The 23,203-nt window shown below is 40.8% G+C and overlaps 1 protein-coding gene across 1 annotated transcript in view; it reads right to left on the reverse strand.

Annotated features, from left to right (window-relative positions):
- Positions 1–23,203, reverse strand: part of LOC127067902 (mucin-5AC-like) — a 234,005-nt gene that overhangs the window by 31,139 nt on the left and 179,663 nt on the right. The window contains exons 7-8 of the mRNA XM_051003315.1: positions 21,606–21,652; positions 2,817–2,914 (exon numbers count right to left, since the gene is read on the reverse strand). Of these exons, the coding sequence (XP_050859272.1) occupies positions 2,817–2,914; positions 21,606–21,652 (145 nt within the window). The remainder of the gene's footprint in view (positions 1–2,816; positions 2,915–21,605; positions 21,653–23,203) is intronic.

Genomic DNA, 23,203 nt, shown 5'->3' on the forward strand with positions numbered 1-23,203 from the left:
CGTTTTAGAATTTACTGGAAAAGTTCTCGCCGTCTTAAGTAAAGCTTCTTATGATCAGGATATTTCACTATTTCCTTGTCATAAACTTCGATTGTTCTACGAGACAAAAATTACTGTGCGTTTCTTAATGAAAATTCAATCAAGACAGTTTTTCTTTTTCTTTGAACTTCCTTTTGCGTTAAAAGAACGATATATAAAGCTTGATAGGAAACAGGGAAGACCATTATGCTGATGTTCCAACATGTTCTTTCGAGGCACGGTATCTTGGTCTCTGAATTTGTGACACTCCCCTTTTTGCTACTCTACGCATTTTCGACAATGAAATCGCCATAACCATATACTGCGGACTTTTTCAAGATATATGACGATGTCTCATAGGAGAACGAGGTATCTTATTTTTGTATATCACTTGTGTATATACGGCATATCAATATGACATATAAAATAATTATTTCGTCCAATTCGAAGAATTCTTTTGCCGTATACAAAAATCCTACTATTTGTACGATTATTAATTTTTTATCATAGTATAGCTCATGAGTGAATTGCATAAATATAGTTGTAGATATTAATTAAAAACACAATTTCTTTGTTTGAACAAACAATTTCTAAACTTGAGGATGAGATATTTGAATTTTCTTGATATAGTAACTATTCACTGAGATATTAATTCATGACGAATTACGTGACTCAGCTTGCACTGAGGTAAGTAAAGTTAGTACTACACAAGCGTTTTATACGCCGCGTGTTGCACGTTGCGTTTTCTCCGTCGAAGTAGAAACTGTGTTTTAATGCAACTGACTACACAGGCGTGGAACACGCTCCGACATACTGGCGAAACACTGCCTGTCGCATGTCGCACGCGGAAAACAAAATACGCTGCCAATGCGATATAATGTATAGCGTGTAAAATGCCCGTAAAACGTTCATCCAGTCAAGATCCTACTTCGACGGAGAAAACGTGACGTGCAACACGCGGCGTACAAATCGTATAGTCCTAAGCTAAGATAGGATATAAGGTTACTATAGTCAGTTCAACGAGACGAGTCAGCAAACGTAAACAAATGCACGTGATGAGAATATAATCGGATCAGGAACGTAAGTAGTCACAACCTTCAGAGACTATAACAGTTTTCGGGCGAAAAATCGAAGCAAGTCTTAACGCTGTATATATATATATTCGTTCTTGAATTAAACACTTGATCATTGTTAATCAATAGCTGGAAATCTCATGCATCTATCACGCGCTTATCACGCTACTATTTTGTTTACTTTTCTTGACACGTCTCGTTAGAATAGGCAAGTATGTATGATTGAACTACCGCGTAATCTTAGGCACTATCGTTTCAAGCTAAGTTTAATTTTAAGTTAGTCTTTTGTTTTCCGCCAAAGTATTCGATTGCGTTTTATTAAATATCTTTAGTCTTATTAAACTTTGATATTTATTTCAGTACGCCCTATAATAGAATCTTGAATTATGTTCAAGCGAAAGTTTTCAGAAGTATAAAAATATCTTTAAGAACTTATGTGTATGGTCACCGGGAATGGATTGAAGAGAAGGAAAGGTTGCTGTTTTCATGTATTTATTTGTGGAATAGTCGCTGCTTGATCAAGAGAAAAGAGGAGGGAGTAGAAGAGTGCACAGAAGAGTTCGACGCGAGCAGGGATTACTGCCAGGTTAAAAAGTGGAGACACCCTCCCCTGATTCCCTGCGAACCCGAACATGAATTAAAGTTTTAATTTCTCTAAATCACTGTTCGCCCTTGAGCGCTTTCCACCAGACGGTCCGTTACTTATAGCCTTTGCCCTTTTACCGCTTACTCTCACCCCTTCCCACCCTCACAACTTTCTTTTTTCTCCTTTTGCTTCGATTTTACCATCGTTCGACCATCTTAAATAGAAGGAAATCGATATGCACTTATCCGATGACTCTCGAGACTCAAATAACGAGTCGTCTTCTTTTTAAGCAACTACGTACCTATAAATTTCTTAGCTCTATTTTTCTCAATTGCTTGATACTTATGATAAAACTATATATTTATATCGAGATATGAATCGTGTATAATGATAAAATATCATAATGAAAAGTATCTTTGAAACTCGAGCAAAGGTTTCTGCAAAACTTGCGATCTTTACTCTCCTTTTCACTTCCATCTTCATCCATACCCAAAGCAGTGTAGGGTAGGTAGTCGTTCGTTTAAAATCATGACGCCGACTGCGAAGGGTAGAGAAACGAGCGAGGCGTTAGCATTAACGTTAGGTGTGCGGCACCAGTAGCAGCGACCGAACCACCTCTACAAGAACTTCCTACACCCGTTTTCCCTTCCCCACCAAGCTTCTCTTCCTCGACCTCTGCTACGGTGACATATTGTTTCCATTCTGCTCTCTCCTGCTAAAGCGCAATAAAAAACTGGCATAAATATCGCCCCTTTGCCCGGCGTACCAACCACCTTCAGTTTCTCCTTCTCAACCTCCACCGTTCTCACTTCTCGTGGCTTCTCGCGTAAGAACGAAGAGATACCGACGAATGTGGTGTGGTACGGTGTGGCGTATATAAATACAAGGAAATACCCTCAGAATTCTAGCGACTAATTTGTCTGAGTGGCTTTTTGGACTGTTACACGAAACTCCCAAAGTCCAGTGACTTCTTTCTTTATCTTTCTCTGTCGCTCGTTCTCGTTACATATTTTCAGCTGCGGTTTCGTAACTTACCAGTACTGAGCAGAATTGAAACGATTAAGATATCTTTCGAAACTTCCGACGATAGACGTAGACTTTATATCTTATTCATTAGAATAATTTTACGAGATACTTACAGCGTAACAGGTTCTTCAGGACTCAATGGCGAAATAGAGAGCGACGTTGTAGCTGTCACACATCGTAACGTATTTGGCGATCTTACACGATCGTCCACCTGAAACAAAATTTAGGTCGTTAGTATTTGGTTTTGCCATCTACGTGCTCGGAAAGTTCTTTACGGTCACGCGATAATTTCCATTTCGGGAATGGAATAAAAAAAGGGTCAGGCTGTGCTTTATCGTCGTTTGAATTCTTTTCGCGATTCTCACTGTTGTCGATGGGGATCCGAGCAACAGGTACGGCAGACATGTCCTCCAGGCATCATACTCGAGAGAGCACACGCGTGATTTATGATATAAGTGAGTTATCGAAAACACTCCTTTTTTTCTCTTTTTACTTCGAGCGTTCGCGAGGAAAGAGGAAAAGAAAAGAACATAATTCGTACGGTAAATTTATATTTTTGGACAATTGTAATATTTACGGAGAAAATTATATCGAACACATACACACGGAATAGAAATAGAGTTACATCGAGTTTTAAAAATTCTATAAGTCGTTTAAAGTCGATATTATCGATATCGATAAAACCGATAGAAAAGAAAACTATTTTTCTTGTCGTACAATCTACGATTTTTAAGGGATTAATAATGACAGTGAAATCCTCTACGGCGATAGTAGAGAGAAACAAACATAGCCTCGGGGAAGCGGACCAAACTCACGCCGGCATCAATCTGAACGAACGAGCCTCGCCCCTAACGAGCCACCGAGTCATATAAATTTTATTGCCATTTCATAAATCCTCCCGACTACCACGAATAACCATCCGGGAACTCTCCGAGAGATTATCAGAAATGTATAAAGTTACGAAACATTACGCTATTACGGTTTGATTCTACTGTTTGAAAAGCTTCCAATATAAATTTTCGTGGTAATCGTGAAAATCGTTAAGAAAACATGATATTAATTATAATCCGATTGGGAATAATTCTTCGTTTCTAACATTGGTAGATCAAGTATGAACAAATTCTACAGAGATCTCAGTATTTCCATCTTAGCTCGAGACTTTCCACGATTCAACGAAATTTTTAAATCCCTCCCTTCTCGTTTCCTTGAAGCTCGTAGACCAAGGGGTTCTGATTTACATTTCTTTTTCTCGACGACATAAAAATTCCGCGACGATAACTTCCTTTGTTCCACCCTCTGCGGTCTTGGGTACGACCAAACCCCTGTGGCTCGAGAGCTGCGGGGCGTCGTCGTAACCTCGTCTAGTTTTTCGTTTATATTACATTTTTCTTTAATTAAAGGTGCCTCATTGGAGGGTAGAACCTTCGATTGAGAGTATAAATTTCGATATGTCACGAATGTAAACCTCCTTATCTCCGAATGAAATTTTAATTCTTACAGTCGTCTTTCAGTCAACTGATCTATTACTCTTAACTGATCGATTTATCGAGGTATCATTTCCCTAGAATTCACAGATTCTCTTCAATAATGCAAATCCTTGGGTCTGATCATCGTTAGGTGGGAGAATTGATGATACTGCTGTGACCGGTGAGAGAATCTATAGAAAAAGAGAAAAAGGAAAAGAGAGAGAAAGAGAAGTAGGATCGAAATGTAATTAAGAGAGCAAATAATCCGAGCTGAACAAACTTTGTGAAATGGATCAAAGAACTCGCGAACGAGAGAGGAGGGAGAGCAAAATAGATGGAAGAAGGACGAGTGTACGTGTGCTATACGTATATACCTATACATATATGTCGATAGAAAGGCGTGTCGGGGAAGGTACCAGGACGAACTACGAGAAAGTCGGCCTCGTCCTGTCGTCGACCTGTCTAGCTTGAAGGAGGGCAACGAGGGGTCTCGGAACAGACCCTCGATAAATATTTCCGTCAAGTGACCGGGGAGTGGAATTCAAAGAGAGTCGAAAGGTGGAATCGAGAGCGGATGGCCTACGTCGTCCTCTTTCCACGGAAGGTTTGGAGCAGCTAGAGGAGAGGAGTGGTATAGATGGGAGAAAGAAAGAGAGGGAGAGGTTAGAGGCCAGTATATTTGCATTACGTTACGTAGTTGCGCGTTTAATCAGCCGTGTACTCAGAAAGGGCGCGTTTGAGGGAGAAAAAGGAAGAAAACGAAGGGATGAGAACGACTAGAGGTGGAAGAAGTGAAAGAGTGCCTACCGTCGACTTGTGGATATCGAAGGAGGATGAGTTTAGAGGGTCTTCTCGTGCCTTTTGCGAGTAGCAAAGAGAGCAGACTCGGTTTATTGTCAAACTAGCCTGTCGTCGTCGAGTGACTGACTATAGGATCAAATGAATTGTGTTGCAAAAAGTCGAGGGTAACTAATTTTCAAGCGGTTTGCGATGGGTGCTTCTTAATAAATCAATGATGTTCTTTCCTGTTGAGACGTACATGGTAGATCCTTATAAGTCCGGTAAACATTAGACCAAAGAAGATCTTTTTAAAGATCAAACAAATATTTAAGATTTCCTTTGATGCTTGTTATATAGAACGCGGCTAAGGCTCCATACCTAATGGTTATTAATGTTTAGATATCTTCGTGAATGCTTAGTGTTTCGGAATATTTTAGACCGAACAATAAACTCAAGAGTATTTAAGTCAAATGATTTATAACGACTGTCTAATTGATCTATTTTTTAATCGCACTAGTACTAATGATTGCACGCGAGATTGTTTAAACAACCTGCGAATTAACAACGCGGACAATCAAATGTCACTCATTCCCGTTCCTTGTCCTCTTTGTATTTGGACTCCTTCTACATATCTTTCTTTTTTCTTTTCTCTACTAATTTTCTTCGAGCGTTTTTATAGTTAGTCGAGAGCATTCAGTTTTCTCAATCTGAGATGTAAACATCTACATAAAACTTTAAAGTACAGCTATTCACATTTTTTAAATATACTATATTGGCATTCCTGTACTTACGTTAGCAGTGTATTCTTAAAATATATTCATTTGTTACAACTCGACTGCATTCATCTAAAAATTATCTCAAAGCCAGCTCCCTCTCGTACAATTAATTTTAGTGAGATGGTTCGATGCATATAGTTTGAAGATAAAGTGTGATTTTTGGGCAATCTACGCCGACAGATACAAGGAGAGACGAGCTCAGTAATTGCATCTTACAAGAGTGATTGGCAGACTTAACATTTCCATTTTTGTATAAAAATATTCTTTCATTTGTAGAGATGCAGAAAGAAGGGAAGTCGAAGTGTAAGAAAGAAAGAGAAAGTATGTCTGTATGTGTGAGGTGCCTACGAAACGTCGATGGCGTGACAGATTGCCCCCAGTATTTTCCACCACATACATCATCGACACCCGCCAGCCCTTAGTTCTACTTCGCTGCTCACAGTTGCCGTCTCTCTTAATTGGCATCGCCTACCAATCTACCTGCTTTACCGTTCAGAAAATTTCACCGAAGCGTTTTTTTTTCTGTACGATACACCTACCAAATCGATCTGATCCTTCATACGTGAGAATAATTAATTTATATTATTTTCAAAAGTTTCTGTTTCCCTAGTAAGAACGTTTCTTGAAATGTTAAGAGAGTTAAAAAACTTTCTTTCTTGCTGCTCGTATGTAAGTAAATATATCGATGAAACAAAAAACGAAGGGTCAGTGACAAAGTGTAAACCGCACTTTCATCGTCAGGGATACGATTAGGGAAAAAATCGTGCTGCTTTAAGGGGAAGTGAAAATTAAATACCGCGGTGTGTCCACCCCATAGGTCTGGTCACCTAATAATTCATACGAGGAATGTAAAAAGGGCCGGCCCTTTTTCCCGAACACACCAGATGAGAGAAAGTGAGAAAGCTAAAGGGGGTAGAAAAATACGAGTTCGTATTTATCTTGAGATTTGTAGCTGCCTTCGTCTCGATATTTATTGGCCTTTCTAGCAGAGAGAAATATTTCTATAGTTTGACGTACCATTCAACTTTATTAGGTCTCTGTATTCATAACGAAATGATGAAATGTATTCGATAACGACTAACTTGAAACCGAATTTGAAGAAATCTACGAATGTCGATTATGAACATAAAACAAATCTTTTGAAAATATTTCTACGAGAGTAGTTCGTTCCAGCAAATGAAACGGAGTTAACGTTCTTGGAAAGGATAGGCTGGCAAGGAGCGTGTCTCGTCGTGGTAAATACATAAAGAAGGATCTCGAGCGCGCGTAGTCCTACATAAGGGTGCACCTACGATCTAACTACCTACCAACCGAGGTCATATTTGGGATTACGGAGACGGCGGTTGCAGCCTCTCAAGGATGATAGTTGCGAGCGTAGAAGAGCTGCCTTGCTAAACCAGGCGCCCCATTATCTTAACAAATCTAATCTCGCGGTGGGTGTTTATAAATGTCTTGTTTTCCGCAGAAGGCAGCATGGCAGAAGGAGGAAAGGACGAAAGGAGAAATGGGAGTGAGCTTGCCTGGATTTTCTGAGCCCCTCGTTACCAGAAGTTGGAAATACAGTTGCACTTCTTGAGTCCAGAGTATTCTAACGTGTGTGTAGAATAAATGTAGAATAAATGAAGAATCATCGAGGCATTCTGCCTTTTTTTATATTTTAAATCTTTATGAATCTATAAAAATTCGAAAGAGTATAGTAAAAATGTATTATATGATTCTATCTGGGTTGTTCGAAAGAAACTAAATAAAATAAGCAAAAACTGACACATGGAGAGTGTTTTTTTCATCATCAAAGTTCTAAGTTGATGAGATTTTTACGCTTCGAAATAACAACATTTTCCATTTAAGATGCACTCTTCGAGTAACTCTTTCGCTTTAAATTTTCATTCGGATTTCGCACGAGGAGGTTACGTCGGAGACTTGTTTCGTCCTCGAAGCTAAGGTTGAGGCTCTATTCCATCCGAACTCGTCTCGAGCGTAATTTGCACACAAAGTGCCGAGGAGGGGTACTATGCGGGGTGCCAGTACCGCGGTATATGTCTGTATATGTATATGTGTGTTATATACATACCATACCCGAAGACATTATGCTAACACCCTTCCACACGAACAACCATTTACTTCGCACGGTTATTAAAAATGTGCGTTTATAATGTTACATGTTAATGAAGGAAAATCGTGATTTTCAAAATACTGAAGTGATATCACATGAATAGAGAAAAATTATACAAACATTATGTTCTTTTTAGATATCATACGTGCGTGAATGTTGAGCGTCGATTCGTCGTGATTAAGACACAAGACGATGTCTCTCTACTAGGTAATAAAAAGCCTGTCACGTAGCATTAACTTCGACGATGGAAGGGAGGCGAGGGGAGGAGGTGGACCGAGAAGTCGAGACGACGACGACGACGACGACGACGACGACGACGACGACGACGACGACGACAAAGAAGAAGAAGGGAAAGAATACTGATTCATTATTCAATCTGGGTCGAGTGATTAGCATGCGCCGGTGCCCAGCGTACCTTGGATCCTTCTAAATAATGTAAAGCGTTCTGCCGCAAGGATGACTACATAGGCTACCACCGTCTTTGTGGACGGTCTAGACTCGTCTTATATTACGCTACTTTACCTTAACACGATTTTTGAAAATTCCATTAAAATGCAATCATGATAGTCAACACGACAAAGTGACTAAGATCGATGAGATTCAGTACGTGTTACGAGATATACTCGTTATTACTTGTTAGATAAGATAGATCTAATAGTCTTGGACGAATCGAACAATGTACTTGGAAATAGCTCCTCGAAACAGTGATAAAATTTCATGCGGTGGTAGTCTGCAACGACTTGAAAGAAGACCGCAGGATAAAACATTTTTAATATAATTAAGTGGGAATCTCTCTGCGGTACTGGCCCTTTTCTCGTCCTTATTCCCCCTGGCGTCGCCATCCACGGTGGTCTCGGCTTGAGATCTGGATGTAAGAAGGGTTGTATTCAGCTTGCCTCCAGGGCATGTTAATGCACTCCAAGATCTTAGCACTTACACTCCAACACGCCCGTCCTCCTCGTCCTCTAGCTCCTCCTTCTCCACCTCGTCGCCGTCGTATTCCTGCTTTTCCTTCCCCAGCCATTTTCTCTTTCTCTTAAACTACCCCCAACCAAGACTCCAGCGCCTCCAGAGGGCTTTCACGAATGACGCCTTAAATCCGGATCTTTGCCCTCCTCCAACCACCCTTTCTACGCCTCATGCTACTCTTTCTCTCTCGCTCTCGTTCTCCCCCCGCCTCCTCCCTCTCTCTCTCTCTCTCTTTCTCTATCTTTTCCTCTCTTTCATTCTTGGAAATCTTCTTCTTTGGCAGCATCGTGATTCTATCTCGAATGATGTAAGGAAGAAAACGGATTTTCAAAATACCAAGCTCGTGAAGTGGAATCATCCTTATTGCCAATAGTATCATGCAATATAGAAAGGTTTATCCTTCTTGGACGTAGAGTAGAACTTAGAGAACTTGTTTTTTCTATTGATTTTCTGCAGATTTTGTTTTTGAGAATCTATTAAGATGTTTTTCTCACTTTTCATTAGAGAACTTTTCTTACGCACGAACGAATAGCTTTTTGACGAAGCAGTCATCGTCGTTGTGGTAAAGACGAAAAACTCAGGGTTGGGAAATGGAAAGGAGAAAGAGAGATAGGCAGAGAGCAGAGAAAGAGTAAGTTCGCAGAAAGAAATCTTAATTAACGAAACCATTGTTTCGGTTGTGAAAACTCAACGAAATCCTAGCAGGCAGATCGAGCTTTCTCTTAAAAGAAGGTAAGGAGAGAAGTAGAAGAAAGAAAGGAGTGGAAAGAGATCGTCTGGTCGGAGTATAGGGTGAGTGGAAAAAAGGGCACTTTTTCCGAGGCCGACAGATAGGATGGCCGTGCCGACCACTGGCGGTGGTGCGCACAAGGGCACACAAAGCCCTTGACGGATGAGTAGCCACCGGGCTGTGGCACAAAGCCCGCGTTTACGAGTGACCACCTGTTGAGGGTCCTGCACGCACCTGTGTACGCACACACGGCTCATCCTACGTGCCACCCTCACGACCTTTGCGCGCGTCTACGGATGATATTTTCATCCTCGATTACAGAATCGATGACCTTCCTGATAGCGTACATATCTACATACCCACGAGTGGATATCTGAATCCCTTTAATTTTGAGCTAACAACCCTCTGTTTTTAATAAACGTCTACAACCTGTTGAAAATTTTTATAATGATATTAAAGAATAATTTCGTAAGAGTGTAAATATATATTCTTAAATGTAAAATGAATTGAAAATAAAAACGTATTATAGAAATAAATGCTTCTATCATATAAATGAATTTCTTTCTATCAGTTGTATGATAATAGTTATACATGTAATCAGAAATCTCGTGTTAACATTAACTATAAAGAAAAAAAAAAACATTTGTACACAATATTCAAAAGCTCCCACAATACCGAATTTTTCTTCCGCGACATTTTCGTCTAGTGAAACGCGAAGAAATGTTGGACGGTCACTTGGATAGTCAACAATTCGAAATGCTTTCCCAGTCCATCGACGAAGCGTATCAGCGGAACAATCGTACGGCCCAGCGGGCTCTGAAACGGTTGAGCGACGTTGCGAACGCGGAAAAGTGCTTTGGCGTTTTTACCGGTCGAGCGCTCGTCAATCCGCAGAGATCGAGAGCGCTCTTTTTTCTCTCGTCTCTTTCACTATACCGCCCTTTTCCATCCCCTTCTCTTTCCATCTCTCTTACTCGTACGTATTCTGAGCCTCCCGCCATGACTCAACCACAAGCAGAGAACGACAGGGACGCTTTATTTCCACCCCCGTCGCAATCGTTCCATTTGTTTCACAGCCGGCATTGCATTGCTCGCGGCGACGAGGTTTCTCTCCTGCCTTCTCTATTTATCTCTACCTCTTCCTCCCACCTTCCTCCTATTCTGTCTTTCTCTCTCTCTCTCTCTCTATCTATCTATGTTTTAACTCTCTCCCTTTTCCTCTTTTACTCTCGAGCGAGTAGATTTGAGCCGCGGACGAATCGACCCACCGTTATCTCGACGTATCCGCAGGTACGCATTTAAACGCCGCAGCTCCCGACATATTTATTCTCCAAGCGTACTTCTCCATTTTGACGAACGACGCACTATCACGTGCTACCGTTACTCAAGCTTTCTCCGTATAGAAAGAGAGAGGCTATATTTTTACCCTGCTCTCGATTAAGAGAAAATGCACTACCACGCTTGGACGTTCAATGTAAACTCAAAGGAAAAAATAGAAATATACATTAAAAAGTTTTGGAGAGGTAAATCGTTAAAAATTACGCAAACTCTTTATCAACTATCATAATAATAATATGAATATTAATCTGGAATTACTATTAAGATCTCATGTTGTAATGTATGCTTGATAACATATGGTCGATCAAGTGCTAACAAGAATAATATCAGCAGGACATTTATCGATCGATGTTCATTAGTAATCCGAAATTGTTCCACCCATTACGCATTTCAATATTCCAATAATCTCTTCCCAACCCTCGGTTCGTTCCGTTTTGTGATACTACGTCTTTCCTAGTCTTCCGTCATCTCGATCTAAGTATTCTGTCGTCAAGCATGATCGAATAGCTGGCGTTTTTCAAACGTAGACAATAATGTATAATCGATGGGAGTTTAAAGAATTATTTGGAGAAATCGTATCTCATTAAAGAGCTATCGAAGATATTGCACATGGGTTTCAATAGATTTTATTCATCACTAATGTAGAAAGAAACGTCTCGAAACGATCGGCGGAATTCAACAAAGTCTCCTTATATCGAAGAGAAATTGATAGTCTGTCATTCGGAAAAGGAATAGATGGTTGCATCGAAAGGCAATCACCGGAGGAAGTCGTACGAGCGAACGAATGGACGAGCGAAAGTCAACTGGGCAAGCTTTTTCAACTTCTACATTCTAGAGATAGAAGAGGCCGCTATTTAAAGTGCCAGTTCACTAATGATAGTCCAATCCTTCGAGGATTCGAGCTCTCCAAGTCTGCTTGCATCTAATAGCAATTTTAATCTGTAAATTTGTATGACGTTTTCTCGTTCGTGCTGTCACCCCTCTTTCTCTCTTTCTCTCTTTCTCTTTCTTTCTATCTCTCTATATATCTATCTTTCTTTCAATTTTGATCTGTCCACGCGTAAGAAAGCAAAATTTTGATTAAATTAACCAAGAACGGATAATATTGCCTTGTAGTTTTTACGAAAGTGAATATATTCGTAGCTATCTTTTTTTCTGATTTTTATGCTCCTTGACAATGTTTCTCTTTTTATCTCTCTCTTTTTCTTTCATCGACATTAACATTTGAGGAAATCTTGAAAACTCTTTTAATGGTATAATAGTTAGTTCTCTTAAGTTTTCGATTATTGTTCTCGATGTGGCATTTGTCATTTCTTTAGCAATATAATATTTCTTTGAACGTAAAACATAAGATAAAAACGTTAATAGAACATAAAAAATTATATATATATATATATATATATATATATATATATATATATATATAGATGTATATATATATATATATAGGTATATACTATGAACAAAGAGTAACGGAGATTTAAAGGAGTGAAAAGAAGCGAAGATCTCTGTCGGTATTCAAATCGATTACACGAGAGGCAATGTAAAAATTATGCAAATGTCGTTTACAAGTGAATAGGACCGTCGCGGCGAGCGAGGTTACAATTAGGCAGGAGCCAATTCAATATCGAGAGCCATCCGAGGGAATATTCAACGGGACGGTATTAAATGTCGGCTGGCCCGTTTCCACGAGGTTGAATCCGCGTTATCGTAGCTCGCAACGTGCACCTTGCTTCGCGCAAAAGTCGATTAAGAGATCCATCTATTTTTATAAAACTCGAAAATATTATAATAAAAATGCAAAGAATAAAAATTAACAGGAAAAAAGAGAAAAATAAGAAATAAAATGATATAATAATACGCATTAGTAAAATTAAGGAAAGTTATCTTTTCGTTAGAACGTTCGGAGATTCATAGACAAGGATATATCTCTTGAAGAGGGCTTCCGCGTTTAAAGCATCGATGGAATTACCGGCGGGTGATGAGTTTAACGGAAGGATAGAGGAGATGAGAGGTCTCTTCTCTCCTCATCCTTCGAGCTACCACCCTCATCTTCTCTCTGTCTCTCTCTGTCTCTGTGTTTCTCTCTCTCTCTCTCTCTGTCATACACATATACGGGCACACACGCGTGCGCCCGCGTGCACACACACACACCCACACACACATATCTGTCTCTCTATCTATCTATCTTCTCAACTCTTCCATCCTAATTTGAGCTCAACGTCAGTAAAGACAGTAAAGCGCGTCGACGTAGGCTTCGCTCAGTAGACATTTATTCGATCATTCAAATTATCTCGATACTTGGGTGGAGAGTATAAAAAATGATTCGATTTCAAATAAAGATAATCTCAACTCGTTCGAATCGAAAAAAGACAAAGAAGTGTGAGAGATTTTACATTTTCGAGAAGACGTCGAACCTCCGAGCTTACCGACTTGCTCGTACCCCTCTTCTCATCTACATATGTTTTCGTCAGCTGTGCTTTGTTTCTGGAATAAAAGCTCATTACGAATGCAAAACCGTCCATTCATATTCAAAATTTTATATCTCGAGCGCGTACAACTCCGACTGAGCTAATTTATTCGTCTTCGATCCGCGCAGCGACGAATCCTGTGACTTTCTTAGCCTCCACTTTACGATGTTACGACTCTTTCTTGAATTTTACGTCACCTATAAGTGCACGAAACCTGCATTGATTTTTTTGTCTTCATAATGTAATAAAAAAAAATGTAGTTATACGGCAACATATTTAAAAGTCTAACATTCATCAAAAGACAGAGTTATATTAGCGTAAGAACTTTCTAGTTAATGAATACTTTCGTTATTGCATTCCACCTGTATTAGAGGCGATTAAAGGACTACAACTTTTCGAGATAGACGCAGACATCGAAGGTTACATCCGGCTGAAACTCATCCGCCTGTTCACTTTCTCAACGTCTCTCTTTAACTACTCGTCGTACCGCCTCTCGTCGAAGAGATAATCATATTAGCCTCGCTATAACTTGTCTATGCATAAGCATAATACCATGGCGCTGTGGTCCTGGGATCCTGGCCAGGATACGACGTATATTTTACGCGCTCTGCTCGAGCGTACGCGCACCCTCAGAAACACCGCCAGCCAGCCAGCCATCCAAAACCCGGATGCTGGCTGTTGCTCTCGTTGCTCGGCGAAACAAGGAGACTGAAGGGAGTGAAAGAGAGAACGCGCGTAAGGAGTAGGTGCAACATACAACGTTAATCAGCCTAATTGAATTAAGCACGCGCGACTGTTGTAATTATGACTATTTATAATGATTTCACCGCCGTATCTACCTTACCCTCGCCCAGCCCCATTAACGCTTGCTGCGGGAGGAATATTAGTTTACACGCACGTACACTGACTGCATCATGTTTCACCCTCTACCATTAAACGTTTGACGCGGTCGAGCTCTTCGCGCTTCGTACTGCACCTCGACGATACCGAAAGTAATCGTCCGAAGTGCAAAGATACGATTTCGCGATGTTAAATATGGCGTGTTTGACTATTAAACCGCTTCGTTGCGTTAAATAAAATTTAGCCACGCGACTACTATCCTCTTCCATAGTTATTCAACAAGAACAGTCTTTTACAATAAGATAAGAAATAAGGTGAAACATTTTAAATAAATATCATTCAAAAGCTAGCATTTAGGTGTTTTTAGTTTTATTCATAATGTCCTTTTAAAGATTAAGTCTCACATCGTTTCGGAAGCATGTAACCTACTTAACCAATTCGTTCTGTCTCTTTTTCCACAAAGGACGTGACGAAGAAATGCAGAGGGATAATGAAAGCGAATGTTTAGTCGGGATTTCCGGACGAGCCAGTCTCTTTGTTCGTCTCATACTCTGTTCCTTTCTCTTAATGTCTCTCTTTCTCTTCTTTCCTCTCACCATTCTGTTCCTTCTCTCGTGCGAACGCTTCGGCACGCATCAGAAGTCGTACTTCATTAAGTCAGTAACACTTCTTCCAGCCGCGTTACTCATCCCTTTCAGATGGACTATACGAGGGAGGGGAGATCGAGAGGGAGTAAGATTAATTGCATTCCGCCAAGAAGAGGCGTATTTTAAACCAAACCGCCGTGCCCGCGTAGAAACGCCGAGGAGGAGACTTCAAGGAAGGAAGGATGGAGGGAGGAGTAAGCAGAGAAAGAGAAGAGGAGAACGACAAGACCGAAGAGGAAAGACGAGGTAGAGTCGAATTCCTGCCACTGATGGAAGAGCGGTTCTCTCTTTGCCTGAGGCTGCTCGAAGGACAGAGAACTTGCTGAGAGGCTCTCTTGGCTAAGGAGAGAGGGAGAGAGAGAGAGCGACCGCCTAAGGCCTTGTTGTATTTATCATATAATTACCATAATAGAGCCCCGGAATCAGCCGCCACCGCCACTAACTCTACCACCCCCACCCAATGCCGACCATCTCCCTCTCTTCAGTTACCATCAGCCTCATCCGCAGCAGCCTCTTCCAGTCGGCAGCCACTACCGCAAATTGGAAACTCTCGAATACATTTTCCCTTCGTCGACTCGCTGCGCTTGGAATTGTTCTTCGTGAGATGTCCACCGTCGATGGTATGTATGTATTCCAGACGCAAGAATGTTAACGACGAGAATGGAAGAGAACAAGGGAGTAAGAGAGAAATGGAGAGAAGGACGAGCGCTTACCAGTGAAATTCTACGAATGGATGACGTGAAGCGCGTTGAGAATTGGACGAGTATTGTTCTAGATTCGCGTTTCTTCAAAGTAAAAACCGAATAATCAGTGATAACAAACTCAAGAACCGATGTGTGGACATAGAGATTTGAAATTCAAAGAGACGCAAATTACGTACTCACGATATTACGTATTACTCCCTACGATATTTTCGGGTTGACGTCTAGATACAGAGAGAAAAGTTTAGAGTAGACGCTATGAATTCCATGTGAGAACCGAAATGACAACGATAACGATGGCGACATAGTACCGACTTCGTCGGCGAATGAAGAAATTTATATCGATAGCTTATTCTCCCTGGTCGTTTTCGAATCTATTTTCAAGGTCTATTTCGAGACGTTTGTATCCTCTCCTCGAAATATCGACTATAACGACGGAGCTTCGTGAAGACGAGTCAGCTTATGGTCTTCCTATTTCTCATATTCTTTCAAATTCCAGCCCCTTCTAGTGAATGGTAATATAGGCTGATATCCTCCCAATCCTTCGTGATAATTCCGTTGATGATAATCTCAATAAAACCGTCTCTATTCGATTTTCATTACTTGCTTTAAGAGACTTGATCGTTCATCATCTGGAATGGAATAGATTCCATTAGGAAATAACGCGATCAACTATCGTAAAAGTAACAAAATGAATACATAAAAATGTGCGCATATATGAAAATAAATATTCTGAAAAATAAATATCTTATCAGTTGCTCATTATTTAATTACTACCATTAATATCGATAAAAGGTAATATTTTCTTCGAATATCACGAGCTACCGCCATCATCGTCAACTACCATCAACCGCCTTTTTGGTTTCACCGACCCGCTTTTCTGGTCACCGATGTGCAGCCCGGTGGAAAGATATTGCAACTAAACACTCGGTTCTTTGATGCCACCACGACTACCCTTCCGGGCTTTTGCCCTACCAGCAGATAATTAACGTTAAAGGTTAATTTCGTAAAGGGTGGTGGTAGATAAGTATGGAACGATGCTGTGCGATAGATAGAAGTAAGACAGATATTACGCTTTCCTTCGAGTATCTCGAAATGGTGTATGAATTTTTACAACGAACAGCGCCAATTTAAACTATTGACATTAACTTTTCCAAATAAAACTAACAATTACGCATTTAAAAAATTAGTACATAAAATAGAGTTGCAGTATCGACGCGATGTAACAGGGATAATGGATTTTCATTACGGAAACGTGAAAAAAACGATCTCGACTAGCGCTAAAAATAAAAGTCTAAATATGATATTTTCGCACGACCCTTCGCACTTGAGATTCTTCATACTTCAAAGCTCGCGTTAAGGGCGAAAATGAGAGAAAGAGAGAAAGAGAGAGAAAGAGAGAGAGTCACGCGGGACGCGTAAAAACGTCTAAATTGCGCGTAAATAATTATATTTGCATATTCATTGAAAGGTAAATATTTAATGCCGACGAGGCAGAAAGGGGCAGCGTGAAGTGTAACGTATATGTAGAAAGAGAGAGGTCCAAGAGTTCAGGGAGGAAAAAGGAGGGTTTTCGGTGCTGTTGGCCGGCCACCGCGCGAGAGTCTGCCAGAGGAAAAGGGGTTGAATATACATCGCGGATCGTTGGAAATTTTAGCTTAATTTTACTTAACTACACCGGCTCCGTTTCCCGACATTGTGGGGCGTTGCTACAGGGACAAGTGTTATTTTTGTAATTCCGAGCGGCGCTAATGGGAGACTTTGGCTTAACTCCCGACGGCCAACAAAAGAGAGTGTTTACCGCGAACGATGGCTACACAAATCCATGAGAGAAACCGACACTCTATCGTGCCACGTGGGTTGCGATTGAACCAAGAACCGAGATTACTCAAGAGTATTCCGGATTAGAAAGCATTCGTGATCAAAGTTAGCATTGCGTTCCAATTTACAAACTACTAATAGCAATTACGTTAGTCGAGATATAAATATCGAATTAAAGCAAATTGACAGTATGAAACATAGTGCGTATCGCTACACGAGCTTTTGATTAGACGTTAGCTAGAAGATACGAAAGGGACGCTGATGAAATTCCAACAGAAAGTACGCGAATATCGAGCATCGTAAGTTACACCGAAGAAGGGGGTGGAAGAGGAGAGGAGAGACGCGTATCGAGCGTGAATATTACATCGATCAGAGTTTGATGAGGGGTAAAACCAGTGGTGGGGGTTAGATATCAATGGGAGGGATGATGTTGCCTATTATCGAACGAAACACCTGAGCTTCGTTCACGGATCCACTCTTCTCTGCCTTCATGTACCTACGCTCGTTGACTGTATGAAAACGAGCACGCACTCCGGCTGTTGACTGCCGCCGGCTTTGCGGTGAAATTACACGGGCTCTCGTATTATCTGCTCCTAAATTATTCTCCGCTAACCACAAAAATAGCTTTCCCCAACGGTTTCCCCTCGTCGAGGCTCTCTTTCTCGTACCTTTTTCTTTCTCCGTTTTAGGCCCGTTTGTCAGCGATTCGAGGTTATCGCATTAACCGCATTGTTCATCTATTTCTGACAATACAATATCATACACAAAGGTTAAAAAGATTTCCAAGAATATTCAAAACAAATAATGAACTTTTTTAACGCGTATAAAGAAAATTGGAGTAACAGAAAATTGGATTCGATCTATCACATTACGTTTTATCACGATTCAACTGTAAATGTATAACGATGCATCGAGATAACTAAAAGTCCTAATGGTCCCTATAGAACTGAAATATGCCTTGTTTGCACATAATAAATCCTGTGGATATTATACATCTACCTACGGTTGGTCGGATGTGCATTAGTTACGCATAAGTGAATATTGACGAATGTTTGGTTAGGAAAACGTGTTCTGTCCGAGCATGATGGACGCCTTCGGAAGCAAAAGTTGAGCTAGGAGAAACAACTCCTGGTATCGGCTACCGAGTTCCCATTTGACAAGAGATGGATGATCCTATCCCCAGTATAGCTATCTGCTTTAAACTATGAATATCCAGGGAATAGTTCATTATCGTTTTAACTAGTTCGCGTTATAATAGCTACGTGATGTACGTAGATGAATCCTTTAATGCGCTTCTACGGAAATATTTAACTTCCTTTAAATCGCATCATCGTAAGTAATATTTTCGTGACGAAAATAAATTAGCAGTCAGGCAAATAATCTCTCGCGTTAAAATATTAATAGCTCCGAGTGGATTGTTGGATTCTAAGCTCGAACACAAGCGTAATAATCACAAGGGTATTATTGAGGTGAGTTTCGCGTAGGCAAAAGTTCAGAAAAGAAATAGCCGAGTGGCCATCACACGTACGATTCGATAAAAGATGGATGATCCAGCGTCGAGGATATAGTCGATCGGTCTCCGAGCTGACGCCCTCGAAGATGAAATGCACCCTAGGCGACCTCGAGATCGACCCTAACACCCTACCTCCTCATTCCTCTAACCTTCTTTTCTTTGCATTTCGAGAGTACTCCGATAGGCAAAGGCATATTTACGACAGAGACGCGTGCCTCGCGTCGGATACTGCGTCCACCCCTAGATATGCTCGATTTCGAATACAAATTTCGCCATATGTAACGTCAAGAAATGTTTATTGATTCAACTAAAGGTTATTAGGTACGCGCCTAACACAATCTTTCCAACATAGCCAGTCATCTCACGTACAACGACCTATAAGATCTACCGAAATCGTTTAGAAGATACGAGCCTAAAGTACGATACATTTTCAAAGCTCACAGGCGTTTTCGTCATTTTGATATCACCTTTATCAACCCAAAAGAAAGTCCATGACGATCCTTAGAAAAGATGAAAAATTAAAAAAGATATTAATTATTCGATTGAAATTTTGTCATTGTCAGTTGTATGCTTTATTTTCGGGAAATAAACTGATAGTTGAATAGCGAGCTTACGAGAATAAACGAACGAAACCGATGGGCAACGAAAGCATCCTGTTTTTCTCGCGAGATTTCTCTACGACGATAGCAGTACATTATTTCTCGATGTCAAATAAAGCAATTAGCATGTGCCCTGACCAGGGTCCACGGGTTCTAACCCAAGTAATCTCGCCTAGGTCCCTGGCGTGTGCGACATCTTCATCAGAAGCAGACCCTCTTCTCTCTCTTTCTCTCCTTTCTCTTACAGTCTCTACATCGTTACCCCTTGGTGGACGATAGCTTGGTCATGTGACCATCCTACAGCATCCCCAGAAACGTAGGGCTGGATGCTCCAGAAATAGGGAAAGGAGAGACGGGGAGAAATGCGGAGACAAAGAGCGTGAGACAGGAGGCTCGAAGTAGAAACCATTGCTAGAGTGGGGAGAATGGCAAGAAGATGGTGTCCACCGAGAGGTGCCGCTTTCAAGGGAAATTTCACAAAGGCTGACCCGCTGGTAATGAATGTTATATAACCCTTTTAATGCTTTAAACCTCTTAGATTTTTCAGAGGGCTCTCCACGCACCTCCTTCGTTCTCCATCTCTTACCACTACTACTATACCACTACTTTGGTAGTACCCATTTACCGAGTACTCTTTGCTGTTGCCGCGTGGCAGAAGTAGCTTGCCAACGCCGAAATGAAAAAAGAGCAGGTAAAAAGAAGGAGAAAGGGAAAGAGTCGGAGTGAAAGCCGCGGAGGTTGTGCCTTCAGGGTAGGTAATTATGTGGCGGACGTAAATTAAGCTTGTTTAGATTGGGATTTTTATTAAGGTTCTTTATGAAAGAGTGCCGTTGGTAAACGGCACCTGGAACACTTCAGCAACGTTGGAACTCTTTTAAACGGTGACTAAAGGGTAACTGTATTATACTTGTCTCTATCTCGCTATCCTTTTACCACGTATCGTGGATATTGTTTTGCTTTTTTCCTTTACCTTATTTTTCGCATAAACCTCCTTGAAATTTGATCTTTATACGTTTCATATGGAATTCTCGAATCCTGTCTCAACAAGGATGGATACATTACTACCGAATATTCTATCAATATGCACGAAACAACTTCAGAAATCAATGGGTTTTGATATAGGTTAGAAGATATATGTTGTAAATACGTATGCCTTCGTATTAGTGACGGTCGAAACAAAGTTTTACGCAAAAGTTAAATTCAATTAGTTGAACGGCTGAGTGCAAAAGCTAAATGGTTTGTGTAAGTATACGAGTAATATATAAAGAATTAATCGCGATAACAAAAATGGAAGTAAAGCGAAAAATAATTTCCGTTGTACTAAAAATCGTTATGTAAAATCTACACACACACACACACACACACATATAATATACAAATATATATTATATAAACGTTCTATCTTTGTAAAAGTTTATAACGAAATGAACGAGGAAGATGTCGAAAGAGCAACGTTTTGATTACCAGGAAACATCTCCGGACGTCTTGTCGAAGCGACGACGCTTGACTGCTCGAGTATCAAAAATTGAGATATAACGTAGATTCTGTAGGGTAGTTTTGCGAAGCCAAGCATGCTCGTTCGTTCCGTCGATTAGGCTTTGCAGTCATTAAAAGTTTATAAAGAAGCCAAGGTACGAGGCGCGGGAACGACGTGCAGAGAGGTATGAGGTGGCAGGCAGTAGGAAAAGCGGGGTTGCTACCCCCTCGAATGAGAGCAACGAAGGCAGTCCAGCGGCGAGAGAGGTAGAGAATAAAGAGAGAAGAGAGAAAGAGAGAGAGACTCCAAGCAAGTTTTCTCATGTGCAATGCATAATGAGAAAAGGCAGACGGCGCATAAAGGGCTTACAAATGAGGTTCGAGTTATATACATAATATATGTGTGTGTGTGTGTGTGTGTATGTATATATATATATGTATAGATATACATATATATATACACTTTACATGTATACATACGTACATGTACAAAGTAGATGCATATAAACAACACATTCGCAAGAACAGCGTTATGTAATATCGCTGTTGCAACGTTACTGAAACACTAGCAACAGAAATAATTCTTCCAAGGTATTAATTGCCAACAGAAAAGATTACGTAATGAAAAAAAAAGTAACAAAACTTGTATCGTGGATACGTACCTTGTTCATGATTTGGCGGGGATAGTCCCGCCTTGCAAGGGACGACTCTGAAACAAAAAGAAAAGAATAACGTTATGCAGTTAGTTCGATGATACGATTTCTTAACGAAGGATCGGTAATGTAAGGCACGTTTCTATCGTGAACGTGGTAGGTCTGTAAAAAGGGATAATCTTCCTATCTCTACTATAGGATGCCCTTTAACCCTTTTCTCTCTTAGATGTCTTCTGACGAAGGCTAATGCACGTTGGGTGGTGCTTGATCGTGCACCCAAGCCAGCAACATCACCACCCACGACTTTCCCTCTTTCCCTTCCGCCTCCGTCCCTATTGGGTACTACCGAATTCCCGTAATCTAATGAATGGCCTAACCCCAATATCCTTTTGGTTCAGCTTCACCGCCGTCTACCCCTATCTACTCCTTACTGTATGTATCCTGTATGTAAATATGCTCACGAATACGAAGATCAGGGCGTGTTCGTCTATGTATGCGTCTATGCATATAAATGTATAAGACTACTTCTTTAAAGCTCGAAACTTATTTTTACGATAATTAATTATTTTCTAGAAAGAAGGAAACTACGCGAAAAAGCATTGATCGAAGAAAAACTCGAAAAGATCGATCTTTACCAACGCCGACGAACTTTAATCGTGAGAGGTTAGTACTGCAACGAATCGAAGAAATCGAAATGATGGAGAAAGGAGACTTTCGTCGGGGTAAGGAAGAAATTAACGGAAGTAAATTGGCATGAAGTTGAAGTTTTCAATGTAGTTCGTTAAGGTATAGTGGACCGAGTTCAATAGGGTGCTCGCTAGGTACGCACCTTTATGTAGCTATGTGTGCACGTATGTGCCCGCGTATGTATAGAATGAAAGTCGAAGCTATAGCGAGATAAGGAAATGGACGATTTAAAAACTTGGAGATCGAATCCATTTTCTTTCGCCACGATAGCTAATTAACGTAAAATCTTGATCCACATAGATAAGTAGATACATTCAACTAAAAACTAATCTCAGGAACGCGTAAGAACGAAAAACGGGGATTTTTTTTTAACTACAGAAATGAACTTCTTCTTTCCGCTGCGAAGAATTATCTTTTAAAGGGACGTAATTCTCTTCGCGAAAGAAGAAGGGTAAGGTAGCGCAAATGTGTTTATTTTGGAGGAATAATAAAAAGGGTCGTCGGATGAGCATGACATCGTGGTGATCGTAGGAAAGTTGGAAATAATGTTTCGGACACGAGGCTCGCTGGGTTCAGGCTGGCCTTATACCCTTAGCCTGCTACCGAGCCGAACGCCGTGGCCTCCTGCTCCCTACCCTTATACGCGTGTCCGCCACAGATTCAGACTCCTAATTAAGACGAGGGTGCGAGAGGGGTTTTAGGGGTTTCTGCCGAGTTCTCAGCGACGGGGGACGGAGCGGGGGCGATGGGTTTGGGGAAGGAGGGTTTTCACGAGGTAAGGGCACCCGTACCAAGCTGGAGGAGGGCTAAACCAAGGCAAAGGGGGTAAGGAATATTGATCATGGAATACCACACCGGCGAAGCAGGGGTTGTCCACACTCACCCTCATGCTACTCTTCCTACCTCTTCCTCTCCTCTCT

This window comes from Vespula vulgaris, chromosome 1 (assembly GCF_905475345.1).
Source record: "Vespula vulgaris chromosome 1, iyVesVulg1.1, whole genome shotgun sequence".
In the NCBI taxonomy this organism is placed as follows: Eukaryota; Metazoa; Arthropoda; class Insecta; order Hymenoptera; family Vespidae; genus Vespula; species Vespula vulgaris.